A 17,691-nucleotide genomic window follows, 5' to 3' on the forward strand; every position below is an offset into this window, starting at 1 on the left:
AGAGGAAAAGGGATAAAAGGGAGGGGAGAGAGATGGAGGGAAAGAAGGGAGATGAGGTAAGGGAGAGGGAGGGAGGGAGATGGAGGGAAAGAAGGGAGAGAAGGAAGATGAGGGAAGAAAGAGGGAGAGACACCCAGAGACAGAGAGGGGAAAGGCAAGAGGGACAGAGAGGAAGCAGGGGAGCAGTTCTGCCCCTCTGTGGACTATTTCTGGAGAAGACAGGAAGGAGCAAGCGGGCCCTTTCTCCTTCTGCCCAAGCAGGACTCGAATTCTGGGTAGAACAGAAGGGTTTCCTTGGAGGCTGCTGTCTCGAGGGCCAGTGGGGCAGTCCTGTGGAAGTGGGCAGCCCTGGGGTCCCCGGGCTCTCGGGTGTCACCAGCCCAGGTAACAATCTCCCAAATTTTCCCCTGTGCTGATGTCAAGCCTCCTCCATTGTGATGTCAGGCTGGCCTGCAGGGCCCCATTTCAGGCCATTTGGCCGGCTGCCGCTGGCCCTGGCATTTCAGATTTGTGCTGTGCAGCTGCCCCCTTCCCAGAGAATGTGACAGGAGGGGCGCAGCATGCCCGCCTGCGACTGGAGGGCCCCCCGCTGCGTGCTGAGTAGCCATGAGTAAGTCTTCGAAGCTCTGCCGGAAGACGTCCTGCCCCAGGAGTAATATTTTCTGCAACCTCATCGACCGCATCGTCAAGAGGCCCTCGCTGCAGTTCTTGGGCCAGTGGGGCTACCACTGCTATGAGCCCAGGATCTACCGCACGCTGGCCAAGATCCTCCGCTATGTGGACCTGGAGGGCTTCGAGGTGCTGCTCACCGACTATATCACGTTCGTGGAGAAGTCGGGCTACCGATTTGAGCTCAACTTTAACCTCGAGTTCACCGAGATCTGCGTGAACACGATTCTGTACTGGGTCTTCGCCAGGAAGGGGAACCCTGACTTTGTGGAGCTGCTTCTGAAGAAGACCAAAGACTACGTCCAAGACAGAAGCTGTAACCTGGCCCTCATCTGGAGGTAACGGCCCCCTGTGGGAGGGGCCTTTGGGGGTGCAGCAGAGGCTGGAGGGGCTCCCTACTTCCTCTCACGCCAAACTCTGACCCTGTCACTCGGGACCCGTCCATCAGAAAGTCAGCTTAACCGAGCTCCCTCCCGAGGCCCAGGGCCCAGCCCTGCCTCGGGGAGCTCATGCTCTGGGGGGAGACCCGCTGGGGATGTGAACTTTAGATTTACTCCACCCTGCTTAGTCTAACAAAACAGGAATGTCTACACCCCTACTTAAGGATTAAGTGTTGAGGAGGATGGCCTATGACAGACATGTGCTAGCAAATGACAAATCAGAAACAACCAACAGACCCCCGGGCTATCCTAAATCAAGCTTAAGCTACCATTGGTACATGTGAGATGCAGGAAAGTGATGCAAAACTGTCTCTATGTTTGGCGTCACTTCCTCTCTTGGCCTCTTTGCATGGAGAGGTGGCTCTGGCGGCAGCGTGCTGAGCGTCTTGGCATCTTGGCGTGGCAGCTGCTATTGTCTGGGTTTGGCGGTGAGCGTTCTTGATACACTACTGGGGAAGCTGAGTAACCTAGTTCAGGTGAGGCGTCTTCTCTGAGCCCTCTTGGAGTTTAGACTGATTCTTTTCTCCTTTACCTTCCAAACAGTATCCTCTAATCTTCTTCAAAGACCTTGTGGCGGAGGTCTTTGAAGTCCCCCTGGCACAGGCCAGGCAGGAGAAATCCTCTACCCTCTTTCTCTCTCTTCTCCTTAATTCCTTCCCTCTATATTAATTAAACCACCATAAATTTCCAAACTGACTTGGGTATTTTATTTGGGATATTCTCTGGCAACCAAATGAATTTAGATTTAAGTTGCAACCCTAAAATTTCCCCTTACAGGGGGACCCCAGCTGCTGAAATTGGGGAAGGCTCTGTGGAGGAGGTGGTATCTAGGTTGTACAAAGTGGTACATTTACTGTCTGCAATGCAAAACCTCTGAAAGGCGCTCATCTAGAGCTCCAAAGTCACGCCTCTTGGTAGGGCTGGGACCCCCTTTGGGGGTCTGACAGCATCAGAGCTGGTGGGGCCTCTGTGGTGGGGAGCACAGCAGTCTGGCACCTCACTTATCCATCTGTAAAATGGGGGTGGCCGGTGGGCTGAATGACATCCTTTTCAAAGAGGAAGGTGAGTGGTGAGGATGGGAGCTCACCTTCATGGCCCCCAAAGTGCCATGAGGACCCCAACCATCAGCCCCTCTGGGGCAGGCACAGGCCTGGCCACCTCTCCTGGTTACACCAGCCCAACTCAAAGATGGAGGAGACAGGGCCAAGGAAGGAGGGAACAAATGGGAAAGAGCCAAGAGAAGATGGCGGGCCTGGACAGAGAATCCAGATGAATGTGGGAAAGAAGAAGCCATGGTGGAGAGGGACAATGGGCGCCATTTGTAATCGGATGCCACTGTGCTCAGGAAATCAAAGGGCTCTTATCAGCTCCATTTTATCTGAGAGCCAATTGAGGCACAGATGAAGGGACTTGCCTAAGATCACACAGTTGTGTGCCCCAGGGCTGTCTATCCATCTAGCTGAGGAGGGGGATGAGATTCTTCTCTCCTTCCCCCTGGCCAGATAGGCTGGCTTTAATGGCAAGGGAAGTAAGCGCCCTACACATATAATCCCATTTGTCCCTTCAGGGCAGGTGCCATGATTATCTCCATTCTAAAGCCCAGGAAACAGAGGCAGACAGAAGTAACTGCCAGGCCACACAGCTAGTAAACGTGGAGGCCAGACTTGAACCCAGGTCATCCAGAGTTGGCCTCCAAGGCATCGTGGAATGAGGGAAACTTTCCTTTGTGCATCGCAGCATCCACTGATGTCCTGTCAGTAAGTGGAGGCCAGATGGACTCAGATCCCTCCCCTTCTGGCCTGTCTTTCCATCGGGAGGTGCCCGGCAGGGAGAGAGCTGTTTTCTGATCACTCAGCAACCCTTTGGGCCCCTCTCCAGAGCTTCCATTCTGCTGGAAGGCAACACAGAAAACACAGGGAAAGCTGAAGCCAAAGCTGGGGACGAGCATCGGGGAGCTCAGAAGGGGCCTGAGACGAGTCTGGAAAAAAGCCAAGAGCCAGAGAGACATGGACGTGAAGAGAAGGACACTCCCCCTCGGGTAACCGGGCTTCCTCCACAACCGGAGAACTTCCCCCACGAGCTCTGCTCTGGGGCAGCCACCATCAAAGGGGAGAGAAGGGAAGAGAAGGGGCGAGAGGGGGAGAGGAGGGAGCTCCCACAACTCCCCCCACAGACTGGCCCAGGCCCAGCACCTCAGGCCCACTCATTGCTCCAAGCCCAGGGCCTCAGGCTCACTCACCAGGCCAGGCCCAGGGCCTCAGGCTCACTCACCAGGCCAGGCCCAGGGCCTCAGGCCTACTCATTGCTCCAGGCCCAGGGCCTCAGGCTCACTCATTGCTCCAAGCCCAGGGCCTCAGGCTCTCTCACCAGACCAGGCCCAGGGTCTCAGGCTCACTCACTAAGGCAAGGCCCAGAGCCTCAGGCTCACTCACTAGGCCAGGCCCAGGGCCTCAGGCTCACTCACCAGGCCAGGCCCAGGGCCTCAGGCCTACTCATTGCTCCAGGCCCAGGGCCTCAGGCTCACTCATTGCTCCAAGCCCAGGGCCTCAGGCTCTCTCACCAGACCAGGCCCAGGGTCTCAGGCTCACTCACTAAGGCAAGGCCCAGAGCCTCAGGCTCACTCACTAGGCCAGGCCCAGGGCCTCAGGCCCACTCATTGCTCCAGGCCCAGGGCCTCAGGCCCACTCATTAAGGCCAGGTCCAGGGCCTCAGGCTCACTCACTAGGCCAGGTCCAGGGCCTCAGGCCCACTCATTGCTCCAGGCCCAGGGCCTCAGGCCCACTCATTGCTCTAGGCCCAGGGCCTCAGGCCCACTCACTAAGGCCAGGGCCAGGGCCTCAGGCCCACTCATTGCTCCAGGCCCAGGGCCTCAGGCCCACTCATTAAGGCCAGGCCCAGGGCCTCAGGCTCACTCACCAGACCAGGCCCAGGGCCTCAGGCTCACTCATTGCTCCAGGCCCAGGGCCTCAGGCCCACTCACTAAGGCCAGGCCCAGGGCCTCAGGCTCACTCACCAGACCAGGCCCAGGGCCTCAGGCTCACTCACCAGACCAGGCCCAGGGCCTCAGGCTCACTCATTGCTCCAGGCCCAGGGCCTCAGGCCCACTCATTGCTCCAGGCCCAGGGCCTCAGGCCCACTCATTGCTCCAGGCCCAGGGCCTCAGGCCCACTCACTAAGGCCAGGCCCAGGGCCTCAGGCCCACTCATTGCTCCAGGCCCAGGGCCTCAGGCCCACTCACTAAGGCCAGGCCCAGGGCCTCAGGCTCACTCACCAGACCAGGCCCAGGGCCTCAGGCTCACTCATTGCTCCAGGCCCAGGGCCTCAGGCCCACTCATTGCTCCAGGCCCAGGGCCTCAGGCCCACTCATTGCTCCAGGCCCAGGGCCTCAGGCCCACTCACTAAGGCCAGGCCCAGGGCCTCAGGCCCACTCATTGCTCCAGGCCCAGGGCCTCAGGCTCTCACCAGGCCAGGCCCAGGGTCTCAGGCCCACTCACCAGGCCAGGCCCAGGGCCTCAGGCTCACTCACCAGGCCAGGCCCAGGGCCTCAGGCTCACTCACCAGACCAGGCCCAGGGCCTCAGGCTCACTCACCAGACCAGGCCCAGGGCCTCAGGCTCACTCACCAGACCAGGCCCAGGGCCTCAGGCTCACTCATTGCTCCAGGCCCAGGGCCTCAGGCCCACTCATTGCTCCAGGCCCAGGGCCTCAGGCCCACTCATTGCTCCAGGCCCAGGGCCTCAGGCCCACTCACTAAGGCCAGGCCCAGGGCCTCAGGCCCACTCATTGCTCCAGGCCCAGGGCCTCAGGCCCACTCACTAAGGCCAGGCCCAGGGCCTCAGGCCCACTCATTGCTCCAGGCCCAGGGCCTCAGGCCCACTCACTAAGGCCAGGCCCAGGGCCTCAGGCTCACTCACCAGGCCAGGCCCAGGGCCTCAGGCTCACTCACCAGGCCAGGCCCAGGGCCTCAGGCTCACTCACCAGGCCAGGCCCAGGGCCTCAGGCTCACTCACCAGACCAGGCCCAGGGCCTCAGGCTCACTCACCAGACCAGGCCCAGGGCCTCAGGCTCACTCATTGCTCCAGGCCCAGGGCCTCAGGCTCACTCACCAGACCAGGCCCAGGGCCTCAGGCCCACTCATTGCTCCAGGCCCAGGGCCTCAGGCTCTCTCACCAGGCCAGGTCCAGGGCCTCAGGCTCACTCACCAGACCAGGCCCAGGGCCTCAGGCTCACTCACCAGACCAGGCCCAGGGCCTCAGGCTCACTCATTGCTCCAGGCCCAGGGCCTCAGGCTCACTCACCAGACCAGGCCCAGGGCCTCAGGCCCACTCATTGCTCCAGGCCCAGGGCCTCAGGCTCTCTCACCAGGCCAGGTCCAGGGCCTCAGGCTCTCTCACCAGGCCAGGCCCAGGGCCTCAGGCCCACTCATTGCTCCAGGCCCAGGGCCTCAGGCTCTCTCACCAGGCCAGGCCCAGGGCCTCAGGCTCACTCACCAGACCAGGCCCAGGGCCTCAGGCCCACTCATTGCTCCAGGCCCAGGGCCTCAGGCTCTCTCACCAGGCCAGGTCCAGGGCCTCAGGCTCTCTCACCAGGCCAGGCCCACAGAAATACTGAGACCATTTTGGAACCTGAAGAGTGGCCCCACCCAGCCTGGGGCAGATCAAGCTTTGAAAACTCATTTTAAAGCCCAGTTTGGTCTTCACTGGCATTCAGCAGTGTCTCCTGCTCGCGACTTCTAGACTAGCTCCCTGTGCCGGGCCAACACCAACCCCTGCGCGTGCGGCATCCCATCCACCCAAACCACAAGCAAAATGTCAGCCCCCAAACATCCAGGGCCCCTCCACCACCCAGCACTTCCCCAAGGGCTAATCGGGCTAATCGAAGGCTAACATGCAACTTGGAAAGGGAATGGCCGGTCCTTCCCCACCAAGAAGGCCTGCAGGGACCCGGAAGTGGTAGAAAATTGGTGCTAAGGACAAGGAAAGAAGGAAGCCGGGCTCTGTCTGAAGCAGGAGCTCTCGGCCTCACCTCGGCCAAGGAGCCTCCTCCTTTGGGTCAACATCTGATGGAGAAGCAGCACCAGCACCATCTGGAGGGAGGGATGGAGGGAGAGGCAGACAGAGACAGAGAGGAGGAGACACAGAGAGAGAGAGAGAGAGAGAGAGAGGGGGAGAAGGAGAGAAAGAGACAGAGAGAGAGACAGAGACAGAGAGGAGGAGACACACACAGAGAGAGAGAGAGAGAGAGAGGGGGAGAAGGAGAGAGAGAGACAGAGACAGAGAGAGACAGACAGAGAGAGAGAGAGACAGAGAGAGAGAGAGACAGAGAGAGAGAGAGAGACAGACAGACAGACAGACAGAGAGACAGACAGACAGAGAGAGACAGAGAGAGAGACAGAGAGAGAGAGAGAGACAGACAGAGACAGAGAGAGGAGACAGACAGAGCGGGCTGATGGCCCAAGGGGACCCTGGTGAGCCCTTGGGGGCGCTCTGTGTGCCTGGGGGCATGAAGAGCCAGGCCAGCCCATCTGGGGGCCCCAAAGGCTGTTGAGCCTCCACAGGGTTTCCTGCATGAACAGAAGGGGGGCCTGGGGGTGGGTGGCCCCTGGGCTCAGGGGGAGGCCCAGTGGGGGGAAGCTGGAGATGGAATGGTGCACTCTGGGAGAGCAGGTACCCCAATCAGGCTGCTCCGCCAGACAGAGGGAGGCGCGGAGGCGCGGGCAGAGTGCTCGGGGTCCACTAGGCCAGAGGGGTCGGAGGCTTCAGCCCGAGGAGGGGCCGGAGGGGTTTCTGGACCAGGGCGGGGGTGGGGGTGACTGTGGAGCCTGAGCTCAGCCACTGTCAGTTGGGCAGTTGTGTGGAGGCTGGAAGGCAGAGTGCGAGCCTTGAGGCCCAGAGAGGAAATCAGAGGCGGTTGTTGAGGTCCAGGAGAGGGGGACGGAGGCCCGAAGGAGGCCGGTCACTGTGTCCAGAAGGAGGGGAGACGGCAGCGAGATGTGGAGGTAGCGTGGCCGAGCGTGGGGCCGGGGCCGCACCGGCCAGGAGGGGGGCTTCCCGGGAGGGTTTTGAGGAGAGAAAGAGACGCCTTTGGAATGTGAGCTTCAAACTGTCTGAGAGGCAGTTGGTGAGAGGGCAGGGCCGGGGGGGTGAGGGGGTCCCCGAGAGGAGGAAGGGCAGCTCCTGGGGGCGGGAAGCTCTCAGCCCTCACGTCAGAGGGGACGGGGTGGCCTGGCTGGAGGAGGGCCGGCCCTGGGGGGAGGGGAAGGTCCCATTTCGAGGCCTCGGGACGAGGGAATCCTCAGGGCTGCCCTCTGAGCCCGATTCCTTGAGCCGCCAGCCCGGGCCCTCCTGGAGGCGGGTCGCAGCGGTCCGGCCCAGCCCCCTCGCGGCAGGCTCCGGCCTCATCCCGAGGAGGCCATTCCGTGGAAGCCGAGACGGCCCTCGCTCCAAGCGGGAGGCCCCATCATGGCGGCCAGAGCCAGGGCTCCGGGGCTAGCCCGCTGGTCAGAGCCTTCTCTGGGTCCAAGAAGAGGGAGGGGGCAGGCCAGGCTGGTCTAGCCGCCTAAGTCTGGGGCAGAACTCGCACACGGGCCTTCCAGCTTCAAGGCTGGCTCAATCTCTGGCACAGGGCCCGTTCTCTTTGCTAGAGGACACCGGCCATCGCCTGAGAAGCCCTGAAGGCCAAGCTCTGGAGGAGGAAACCTGTGAGCTGCCGCTTACTCTTACGGCTATTTGCTGGTGGGGATCCCCAATGGCAAACCAAAGGGGAGGCCCCGAGTGTGGCCACAGGAGGAGGGTGGAGGGGCCGAAGGGGGGAGCAGGAGGAAGGCCTGCCCGGAACCCCCAGCCCGGGACCTCCCCTCAAGGCTCCTGGGCAACCGTCTCCGCCATTCAACTGCAGAGGAGAAGCTGGTCCGTCTGTCCGTCCATTCCTCCATTTCCACATCCGTCTCTCACCTCTGTATCTCCGCATCGATCTTTCTCTACCCGTCTGCGCAACTCTATCTGTCCGTCTGTCCAGCCACAGAATTAGACACAGAGACATAGATGGATAGATGGATGGGTGGGCAGACGAATGGAAGAATGGACAGACACACAGACAGACAGCACTCGGATAGCCAGAGACAGATAGGTAGGTCTGCGTGGGTGGATGGACGGATGGATGGACAGAGACAGAAGAGGCAGACATAGAGACAGAGACAAAGACAGACACACGGCGCTCCGCTCACATCTAGAGCCCGCAGAGCCCAGAGTCTTCCCAAGCTTTGCTTGCACTGTCTTTCTCCACACTTCCACGTGGCGGTTATGGGGCAATGCGAGTCTCCTCACTTAGTGGAGGAGATTTCCAGGATATCCTCCCCGGCAAGGAAAGGGGCCCGAAGGGAGGAGAGATGGGGCCACTGGGGGCCCAGAGATGGGGGTCCTGGGTTCCAGTCTGGCCTCGGGCCCTTGCTCGCGGGGCGCCCCCATGGCCTCGGCGCCAGGACCCAGGGTTGGTGTGAGACGAGGGAAGGGGAGGCTGTAGCCAGGAAGAGCAGTGACACGTCTCCACTAGCCAGCCCCTGGGGACCCCAGAGAGCGAGAGGAGCCACCTCCGCCTTCTGCTTCCTGGGTGGCGCAGACGGGGCCCCGGACGAGGCTGGTGGAGTGGGACGAGGCCCCGGACGAGGCTGGTGGAGTGGGATTAGGACCCGGATGAGGCCCCGGATGAGGCTGGTGGAGTGGGATGAGGCCCCGGACGAGGCCCTGGACGAGGCTGGTGGAGTGGGACGAGGCCCCGGACGAGGCTGGTGGAGTGGGATTAGGACCCGGATGAGGCCCCGGATGAGGCTGGCGGAGTGGGACGAGGCCCCGGATGAGGCCCTGCGCGCCCCCTCGGCCTGGCCTGGGGCCCACGGCATGTCCCTGTGTCTTTGCAGAACTTTCACGCCGGTGTACTGCCCGAGCCCTCTGAGCGGCATCACACCGCTGCTGTACGTAGCTCAGACCAGGCAGTCGAACATCCTGAAGATCCTCCTGCAATATGGAATCCTAGAGAGAGAGAGGAAGCCCGTGAACATCGTGCTGACGATCCTGCTGTATCCTTCGCGAGTGAGGATCATGGTGGATCACGAACTGGTGGACATCCGAGAAGACGCCAAAACGTGCCTCGTGCTGTGCTCTCGGGTGCTCTCGGTCATTCCGGTCAGGGAGATCGAGGTAAGCGATGCGCGCGCAGCTCTCCCCGCAGGCCAGGGAAAGGGGGGCTGGGGGCGGGGCCCGAGGGGGGGCCCGGGGGGGCCAGCCTCACACAGAGCCCAAGCGAGCGCCGGGTGGGAACAGACGTCTGCTTGTTGGAACAGACAGCCGGAGACGGGATGAAGTCCAAGCTGGCTGAGAACGCGGCCAGGCCCGACCGGCTTCCCTTTCTCCAGGGGCTGAGCCAGGCAGAGCCCAAGGAGAGGTCCCTGGACATCTGCGGCCTGCCCAAGGCCCTCACAAGTGGGCTTAAATAAGAGAAGCGACACAGACTTGTGGGCCATCCAGTCGCTCCCAAAGAAGAAACATGGAGTTGCTGTCTCTCCAGGGGCTCGAGGGGGGGCCCTCCCAGCGGCCCCCCAGGCCGGGTTTTGGGGGGCGGGGGAGGGGAATGTATCCTTTCCATCTCTGTGTCTCTCTGTACTCTAACTTGCTTCACTTTTAGACCTCACTGGAGCAGAAGCAAAGGAGGAGAAAAAGCTCTGACCGGGGACTCTCCTGGCCCCCCGAGTCCCCTCGGTGCCCCCTTCCCTGTAGCCCTCGGGACAGCCACATCCGGCCCCCTTTAGGCAGGTCCAGGGACCCAAACCCACTTCTTTTTGGCTGTCCCCAAGCAAGTCGCCCCCAGAGTTCAGTCTGGCAAAGGGAGGCGCGCCTGGCCTGGGACCCGGGGTTCAGCCCCCCTCTCTGTCCCCCCAGGCGCAGCTGAGCTTGGGAAGGCGGCCGATCGTGTCCAATTGGCTCGATTACATCCCTTCGACGCGCTACAAAGACCCGTGTGAGCTCCTCCACCTGTGCCGCCTGACCATCCGCGCTCAGCTGCTCACCAACAATATGCTCCCCAATGGAATATTTTCACTGCTAATTCCTGTTCGTCTACAGAACTACCTGAATTTAGAAAGCTAATCCCGCCTTTATCCCCTCCCTCCCGTGACCGCCTTTGTATGTTCAGAAGTTAATAAACTACTGCGTTAACTTCACCCGCCTCCCTCTGGGCGCCCCGCGAAGCGGCCTCACAGACGGGCGCCCCCAAGGCGAGGCCCTGGCCTGCCCGGACTCCCGGGTCCGCAGGCCACGCAGCCACGCCGCAGGGGTCCAGGCACAAAGAAGGGGAAGAACCTCAGCTGGAAAGGGAGGCCAACTCTGTGCCAGGCCCTGGGCTAAGGGCTCCCCAGACAGACCGACCAGCTAGAGGCGGGGGGCTCTCGGAGGGTTGGAGAGGGCTTCCTGCCGAAGGGGAGACGGGCCCTGGGGCTGGATGGAGGCCGGGGGCAGCGAGCGCAGCGTTCGGGGCACGGGGGCCACTAGAGGATCCGTCCAAATCCCGGGCTGGAGGGGATCTGGGGGCTCTCCGGCCTCTTCAGCCTCCCCCCCCCACAGAGGCAGCCAAAGGCCATCCCGCCCCCACCTCCCCAAGCAGCCCATCCCGGCCCATTCTTTGGGGGTCGTTTCATGGTCAGGAAGCCCAGTGCGCTTCTCTGATCCTGCTCGGCCTTCTGGAAGTTTTCCCTCCACGGACTTTCCCAGCAGCTCGTCAAAGTAGCCTCTTGCCTGAGAACCTTTCATCGTTCTTGGGCACTCACAGACCTTCCTCGGCCCCCCCTTCCCTGCCCCGCCCAGCAGGGCTCGCCCAGGGCGCCCTGGAGCTCCCTGGATTCAAAGGGCCGTCCAGGGGTCTGACGGCTCTGACCCGCGGCCGCCGCCATTAAAACCAAGCGCCGTGGGAAGAGCCACGTCAAGGCCGAGCGAAGCTCCCTCCACGAGCTCCTCCCAAGGCGCCCGGGGCTCAGCCACAACCGGCCCCGCTGCTGGCCCTCCAAAGCGCCCGTCTCGAATGCCTCCTCGTCACTCACTTTAAACCTTCTCTCCTTGGTCCAGTTTGCGCTGCAGTCTCTCCCTCCCCCAGGGACGTCCATCCTACACGGAGGCCAGGCAAAGCCTGTTCCTGTTCGGCACGTGCCCAAATAAGGCAGAACCAGACCCAAAGGAAGACCAGGAACCCCACAGTCCATCCCTGGCTCTGTCCGGGGCCACTGAACCGAACAGAGCAGCCCAGGCGATGCCCGCCCCACTGGGGAGCTGGATCAAAGGGTCCGTGGCTTGAGAATCCCGTGGGCAGCGTCTGGCATCGTGCTGCGGGATGTTCGGACCAGTTCCTCTTCCAGTAGCTCTGAACAGACCAGCTTTCCCTCGTCCCCTCAAACACCTGCCCTTCGTGAGGCCATCCCAAGAGTGGTTTTCATCTGCCTTTCTCTCATTTAGAGGGACCCTCCTTAGCAGGGCGGCCCGGGCACGTCACGTCACCCCCTTTGCCCAGCCCTTTCTGCTCTTCTGTCTGGGGTCCCATAAGCAGAGTTGCTTCTAAGGTGGAAGGTAAAGGCTTGCTTTTTAAGAGTGATTCAGAGCATTTTGTCACCACTCTGGATAGCTTTGGTTTCCTCCTCTCTGACCACTGCCCGCCCATACCCTCTGACCGCTTACGAATGAGGGAATGACTTATCTCGTATGAGCTCGACTCCGTTCTCACCGGGAGGCCGAGCCCTCATCGGAGACGCGCTGCCCAATTTCTTGGCCGCTTCAACGTCCGTGGCACTGTTGAGCAGAAATGCCTTTCCCCGATTAGCTCTCAATTAGGTCTATCTCTGCTTTGTCTGAGGTCGCGATCGCTACCACGACTTCCTTCACCTCAGATGAAGCATGATAGATTCTGTTCCAGCTCATCTCGCCTCTGTGCCAAGCCTGTCTCTTCTATACACCGTCGCTGTTGGATTGGGGTTCCCAATCCACTCTTCTGTTTCCATGTTATGGGTGAGCTCCTAACTGCATTTCCCTCCATCCCATTTCCTTCTGTTTGTTATTCCTTTTCTCCGGTGCCTCCTCAAGTCTCTCTTGTTTCCAACCACCCCCTACCCCAATCCACCCTCTCCCTTATTATCCTTCCCCCAATACCTCTTATCCCTTCTCTTCCTAACTCACAATTGGGTAAGAGAGACTTCTATACCCAACTGAATGTTATGTAGTCTTCTGTCTTTGAGGAATTCCAATGAATGAAGTTCACGTATTGCCCAGCACCCCTCCGCTTTCCCTCCTACCATAAAAGCCCCTCCTTGTACCCCTCCTTTATGTGAAAAAATTAGCCTCATTCTGCTTCTCTTCCCTTTTCTCCCAGTGCATCCCTCTTTCCCTCCCCTACATTCTTTTTTGAAGATCATCCCAACATAATCATCTACACCCATGTCTTCAGAGCCCTTCTAACTGCCCTAAAAATGCTACAGTTCTTAGGAGTTTACATGTATCATCTTCCCATATAGAAACATAAATAGCTTAATTCGATCAAGTACTAAACTAATACTCTAATGTATACTTTTTTGTGCTTATTCTTCTGTCTGAATATCAGATTTTCTATTCAGCTCTGTATTTTCATCAGAAAAGCTTGAAAGAATTCAATTTCATTAAAAATCCATATTTTTCCTGAAGGATTATACTGTTTTTCTTGGTAGGTTATTCATGTTTGTAATCCTAATCCTTTTGCCTTCCAGTATATTATATTCCAAGCCCTGTGCTCATTTAATGTGGAAGTTGCTAAATCTTGTGTGATCCTGTGGCTCTGTGATATCTGAATTATTTCTTCATGGCTGTTTGTAATATTTTCTCCTTGACCTAGGAGCTTTGGAATTTGGCTAGAATATTTCTGGGAGTTTTCATTTTGGGATCTTTTAGTGGGTGATTGGTAGATTCTTCTCATTTTTACTTATCCTCTGATCTAAAAATAGTATGGCAGCTTACTTTATAATTCCTTGAAATATAATGTCTAGGCTCTTCTTTTGAACATGACTTTCAGGTAATCCAATAATTCTTAAATTATCTCTCCTCAATCTATTTTCCAGGTCAGTTATTTTTCCAACGAAATATTTTACATTTTTTTCATTTGTTTGACATGGTTTTATTATTTTTAAAAGTCTTATGGCAATCTCAACTTCCATTTGCCCAATTCTAATTTTTATGAAATTATTTTCTTTAATGAGCTTTTCTATCTCTTATTCCATTTGGTCACTTCTGCATTTTAAAAAGTTCTTTTCTTTAGTGAATTTTTGTGCCCCTTTTACCATTAGGCCAATTTTTTTTAAAAGGTGTTACTTTCTTCAGTATTTTGTAGGCCTCTCTTATCAAACTGTTAATTCTCTTTTCATAATTTTCTTGCATCACTCCCATTTATCTTGCCAATTTTTCCTCTGTCACCCTTAACTCTTACATTAATTCTTCTAGGAATTCTTGCTGGCCTAGGATCCAATTGGCATTTTTCTTTGAGGCTTCGCTTGTGACTCTTTTCCCATTGTTGTTTTCTTCAAAATTTATATCTTGGTCTTCTCTGCCACTTGTAAAAGGGAATTCTTTGTTCTCTTTGAGTTTACACTGGTGAAAGGGAATCCTTTATCCTCTTTGCCTAATTGGAGCTAACATTTTGGTTAACTCTCCTTTGTCTACCTTTTGATTTGATCAACAAAAGCTTGAACTAGGTGGAGAAGCTTGCAAACCACTTAGAGAATTCACATCTTCAGAAACTCAATCAGTAAGGAATCTGTGAACTCTTTTGATGAATATTCACTCCTCCAGAAGGTGAGGAGTGGTTCCCACAAACACTGCCCCCTGGGCAATGCTACACAATTTAGAGGCTGTGATTGGCCCCTAATAATAGGGGAAGGGACAAGAAGCCACTATCAAAGGCCCTCAATTTCTGGGGCTAAAAATGTCGACTCCAAGAAGGGGTTGGACTTCAAGAGGGAAGTCAGCTTCAAGAAGAAGGTTAGCTCAAGGAAGAAAGTCAGCTTCAGGAATCACCTTCAGCTTGAGTCATTGTCTTGACCTGCTTCTTAGAGGGAACTTGGGTGAGTGGATAGCTGGCTTTCCCTTGCTGTCTTCTGGAGAGAGTTTAATTCTGGTTGAAGGTCAATAAGTCCTGGCTGAGTCAAGCACCAGAGCAATATTTAGATTGGCTAATGTCTTTTCTACCTTTTTGTATTTCTCTGCTTTCACTCTTTCCACATCTTTTGTAAATAAAAGTTATTAAAGGTCATTTTAACTTTGAGCAATGATACTCTGAATTGGCAACTACCATATTATTTTTAATTTTCATATATTTTAGTCAACCATTAAAATTTAATTCTTATACACCAAAGAAGGTTTTTATGGTGAACTTTTTTTGATTGTTGTTTCCTCATATTCCCAGCCTTTCTTCATGTTGCATTTTATGTTAAAGTTGGGCTCTGCTCACCTGGAGATGGGAAGGCACTGTGCCAAGCTTCAGGCTGTTTTGTGCTTTTGTCAGAGAATTCTGGGAGATCTGCATGTTTCCCAGAAGAGGTACAACCACTGCTCTCCTAGAATGGGTTCTGGTCTTTTCCCAGGAAGAGCCTTGGTCTTCCATAGCCCCAGTACTCATTCTCTTGGTTCTAGAATTGTCACCAAGTCCCGTGCTCTCCTGCAGCTGCAGGTGATCACACTCCTCTCTGGAGTGTGGAACTGCAACCAGGGCTCCTGTTCCCTTCAGTCTGCCCACACACAAATGCTCATCTCTGTCCTGGAACTACAATTCAGAACTGCCTATGGGCAGCAGAGTTGTCCAGGGCTGGCTAAGGGACCATTACAGTATTTCATTGTCTGACTCCTTTGCCATCTCTGGGCTAAGAGCTCCCAAACCTCCTGCTACCCCTGCCATTGTCATGTTGCCTTTAAGGCCCACCACTTGTGTGCCTGCTTTGCTTCTGGCCTATGCACACCCTGCTGTCAAGGACCTCTTCTGTGGACTCTCTAAGTGGTCCTTGGTTGGAAAAACATCTCCCTCTAACCTTCTGTTGGCTCTGCCATGCCAACATTTGATTTGAGAAACTATTTGGGAGGGAATGTTGGGAGGATTCATTTGGTTAACCATCTGTACTGTGCCATCTTGGTTCCATGCCCTACCCTTATTTTCCTTTATATGCTTATAAGTTAATTAACTACTGTATTAACTTCATCCAAAAGCTTATTTCAATGAATGGTCCATTTGACAATAACACTCTAAATGAGCCCCCTTTTAGCCCATAAAGTAATATACACATTAGGGTGTATATGGTGCTTTGATGGCCCCCGACTAGATTATATTAACTGGATGTTTTTCACCTGATGTGGAGGAAAGAGCACTGGCTAGTGGAAGAAGGCCTGGATTCAGATCAGAGCCTCTGATGTCTTCTCCCTGAGGGATTCCTTCCGCATTTAACCACAGTGGAGCTCAGCCTCCTTCTCTGTAATATAACAGGGCTAGAAAGCACAACCTCTGAGGACCCCTTTCGGCTCAGGGTGTTACTTCTGGATCACTGTAGGAAACAGACTTCACCGTATCTCAAACTAGGAAAAGCATTTGATGACTGGATAGACGTTTGCCAAACACTTGGAGCTCTGGTGAACTCCTCTTTCCCTTCAAGACCACCAAACCCACCTGCTCTCTTCTAGTTACTTCCAAAAGTATGAACTGAAATGTCCAAGAGGCACATCAGGCAGGGCCCATGGGAGAAGTGGGACCGTCAATTTGAAACTCTCCTCCTCTTCCACACTGGAGGAGCCATGGGGATGGAGGCTCAGCACTTGCTAGGTGGGATACAACAGCTTCAGCTGCCCAGCTATAAATCGATGCCCTATAAGGATCTGTAAAGAGATCCTGGCAATGGAAAAGGATGCACAAGGCGACACTGTTCGGAACGGAACAGAAACAACGTTCTTGGAGAGGCTTCCCTGAATCAACAGGTCTACCCAGACAGATTACAGAATGACTGCTTTCTTGCTTTCCCTGCCTCCTCCAGAGTTGGGAAAAACACTTAGGACCTGACATAAAAGGTAATGGAAGAATATGGTGATTGGAGACTGAAATAAAGACCCCAATTTGGAATAAACTCGTAAGACCCTGGTCTAGTAGAACAGGATCTCTGTGTTAATCCCAAAGCAAAACGAGGGGATTGATCTTTAGCACATTTCCTATTGCCACTCGACCTGCTTGGCTATTGCCCTTCCATACCTCCTCCTTGTCTTTCACTCTCCCCCTTATCATTCTCTGCCACTCAACAAAGACACCATATTGATTTTTTCTAAGACCACAGACTGCAAGAAATGTCACAGGCCCAAATTCTCTTGTGGATAAATGCTTTAGAAATTTCTCTACAATGAATATGTAAGATCAAAGAAAATGAATTAAAACAAAGAAATGTTATTAAATAATGTCAACTTCCAGAATGGCCTAATATACTCACTCCTGAAAATGGGTCACAGGGAAAACATCATTAAATAGTAGTAATAAATTCCTGAAATTAAATTAAATTACATATTTCAAAAATCTTATTTATCAAACTAAAAGGTTATTTTTTCAGATACTTGGCTAGTAGTATTTGCTGAGAATTCTAAGAAAGAGTACTATCTAATAAACAACAAACACTATAGAAAAATTTTAAAAGTGAATATTTATATTCCAACCTTGAAACAAAATTCTAACCAGATAAGACACAGGTTTATTTGAACCAAACTTCCATGAAAATATAGACTCAGGGCAAATTGTGTACTTGGTCGATCAAAGATTGGGGGAAAAGGACTCACTGTGCTGTGCATAACCTTTATGAGAGGACTTGGTAACCGCTGCTACAGATAGGCACTCACAAAGGGTTGGATTTTTGAGACCAGCTTCTCTTGAACTGGCTGGTCGTCTAAAAGTCTTCCATTGTTATATGATGGGGTTTTGGCTTTAAATGATCACCCTAGTGCAAATATGAATAACATGGACATAGGTTTTGAACAGTGATCCATGGATAACCCAGTGGTACTGCCTGTCAGCTCCGGGGATGAATATGAATCCTGTAACCATGGAAAAATAGTCTCATTATTAATTAATAAATTAAGTCAATAAAAGTTTTCCTTCAACTCTTTCCCTTTGGTAAACAACAAAAAAGTGCTTGCTTACTCACCAGCCGCCACTTTTTCCAGTGAAAGTGTGGACAACCGAAGCATCTGACCCTTGAGGACAACAGATTGGTCCCGAGTGGCTTCCCCGTCCAGAGGCATCGGCCCAGAGGATGATTGCTTATTTTCCTGGATTAAAGCTCACAAGGGGCTTCGATGGATGACCCCAGGAGTATCGGGAGGAGCTTTTGGAGGGCTTACATGGGGGGTTTCCTGGGCATGCAGGCACCAGGTACGGAATGACGGACTCGGCATCTGTGGACCGGCCTCATTTCAGAATGAAAAATTACTCCAGCGTGAGGTGGATAAGAAAGACTCGCATGGGCGTCCCTGAGTCAAAACCAGAGGCTATACCTTCTCATTTAATTG

The 17,691-nt window shown here is 54.9% G+C and overlaps 1 protein-coding gene across 1 annotated transcript; it reads left to right on the forward strand.

Annotated features, from left to right (window-relative positions):
• The first annotated feature begins 473 nt into the window (after positions 1 to 473).
• ASB17 (ankyrin repeat and SOCS box containing 17) lies at positions 474 to 10,322 on the forward strand. The gene is made up of 3 exons (XM_056814904.1): positions 474 to 1,007; positions 9,024 to 9,303; positions 10,042 to 10,322. Exons 1-3 carry the CDS (start codon positions 607 to 609, stop codon positions 10,246 to 10,248), a joined length of 888 nt encoding a protein of 295 aa, XP_056670882.1. The 5' UTR covers positions 474 to 606; the 3' UTR covers positions 10,249 to 10,322.
• The last annotated feature ends 7,369 nt before the right edge of the window (positions 10,323 to 17,691 follow it).

This window comes from Monodelphis domestica, chromosome 2, assembly GCF_027887165.1.
Source record: "Monodelphis domestica isolate mMonDom1 chromosome 2, mMonDom1.pri, whole genome shotgun sequence".
NCBI lineage: Eukaryota > Metazoa > Chordata > Mammalia > Didelphimorphia > Didelphidae > Monodelphis > Monodelphis domestica.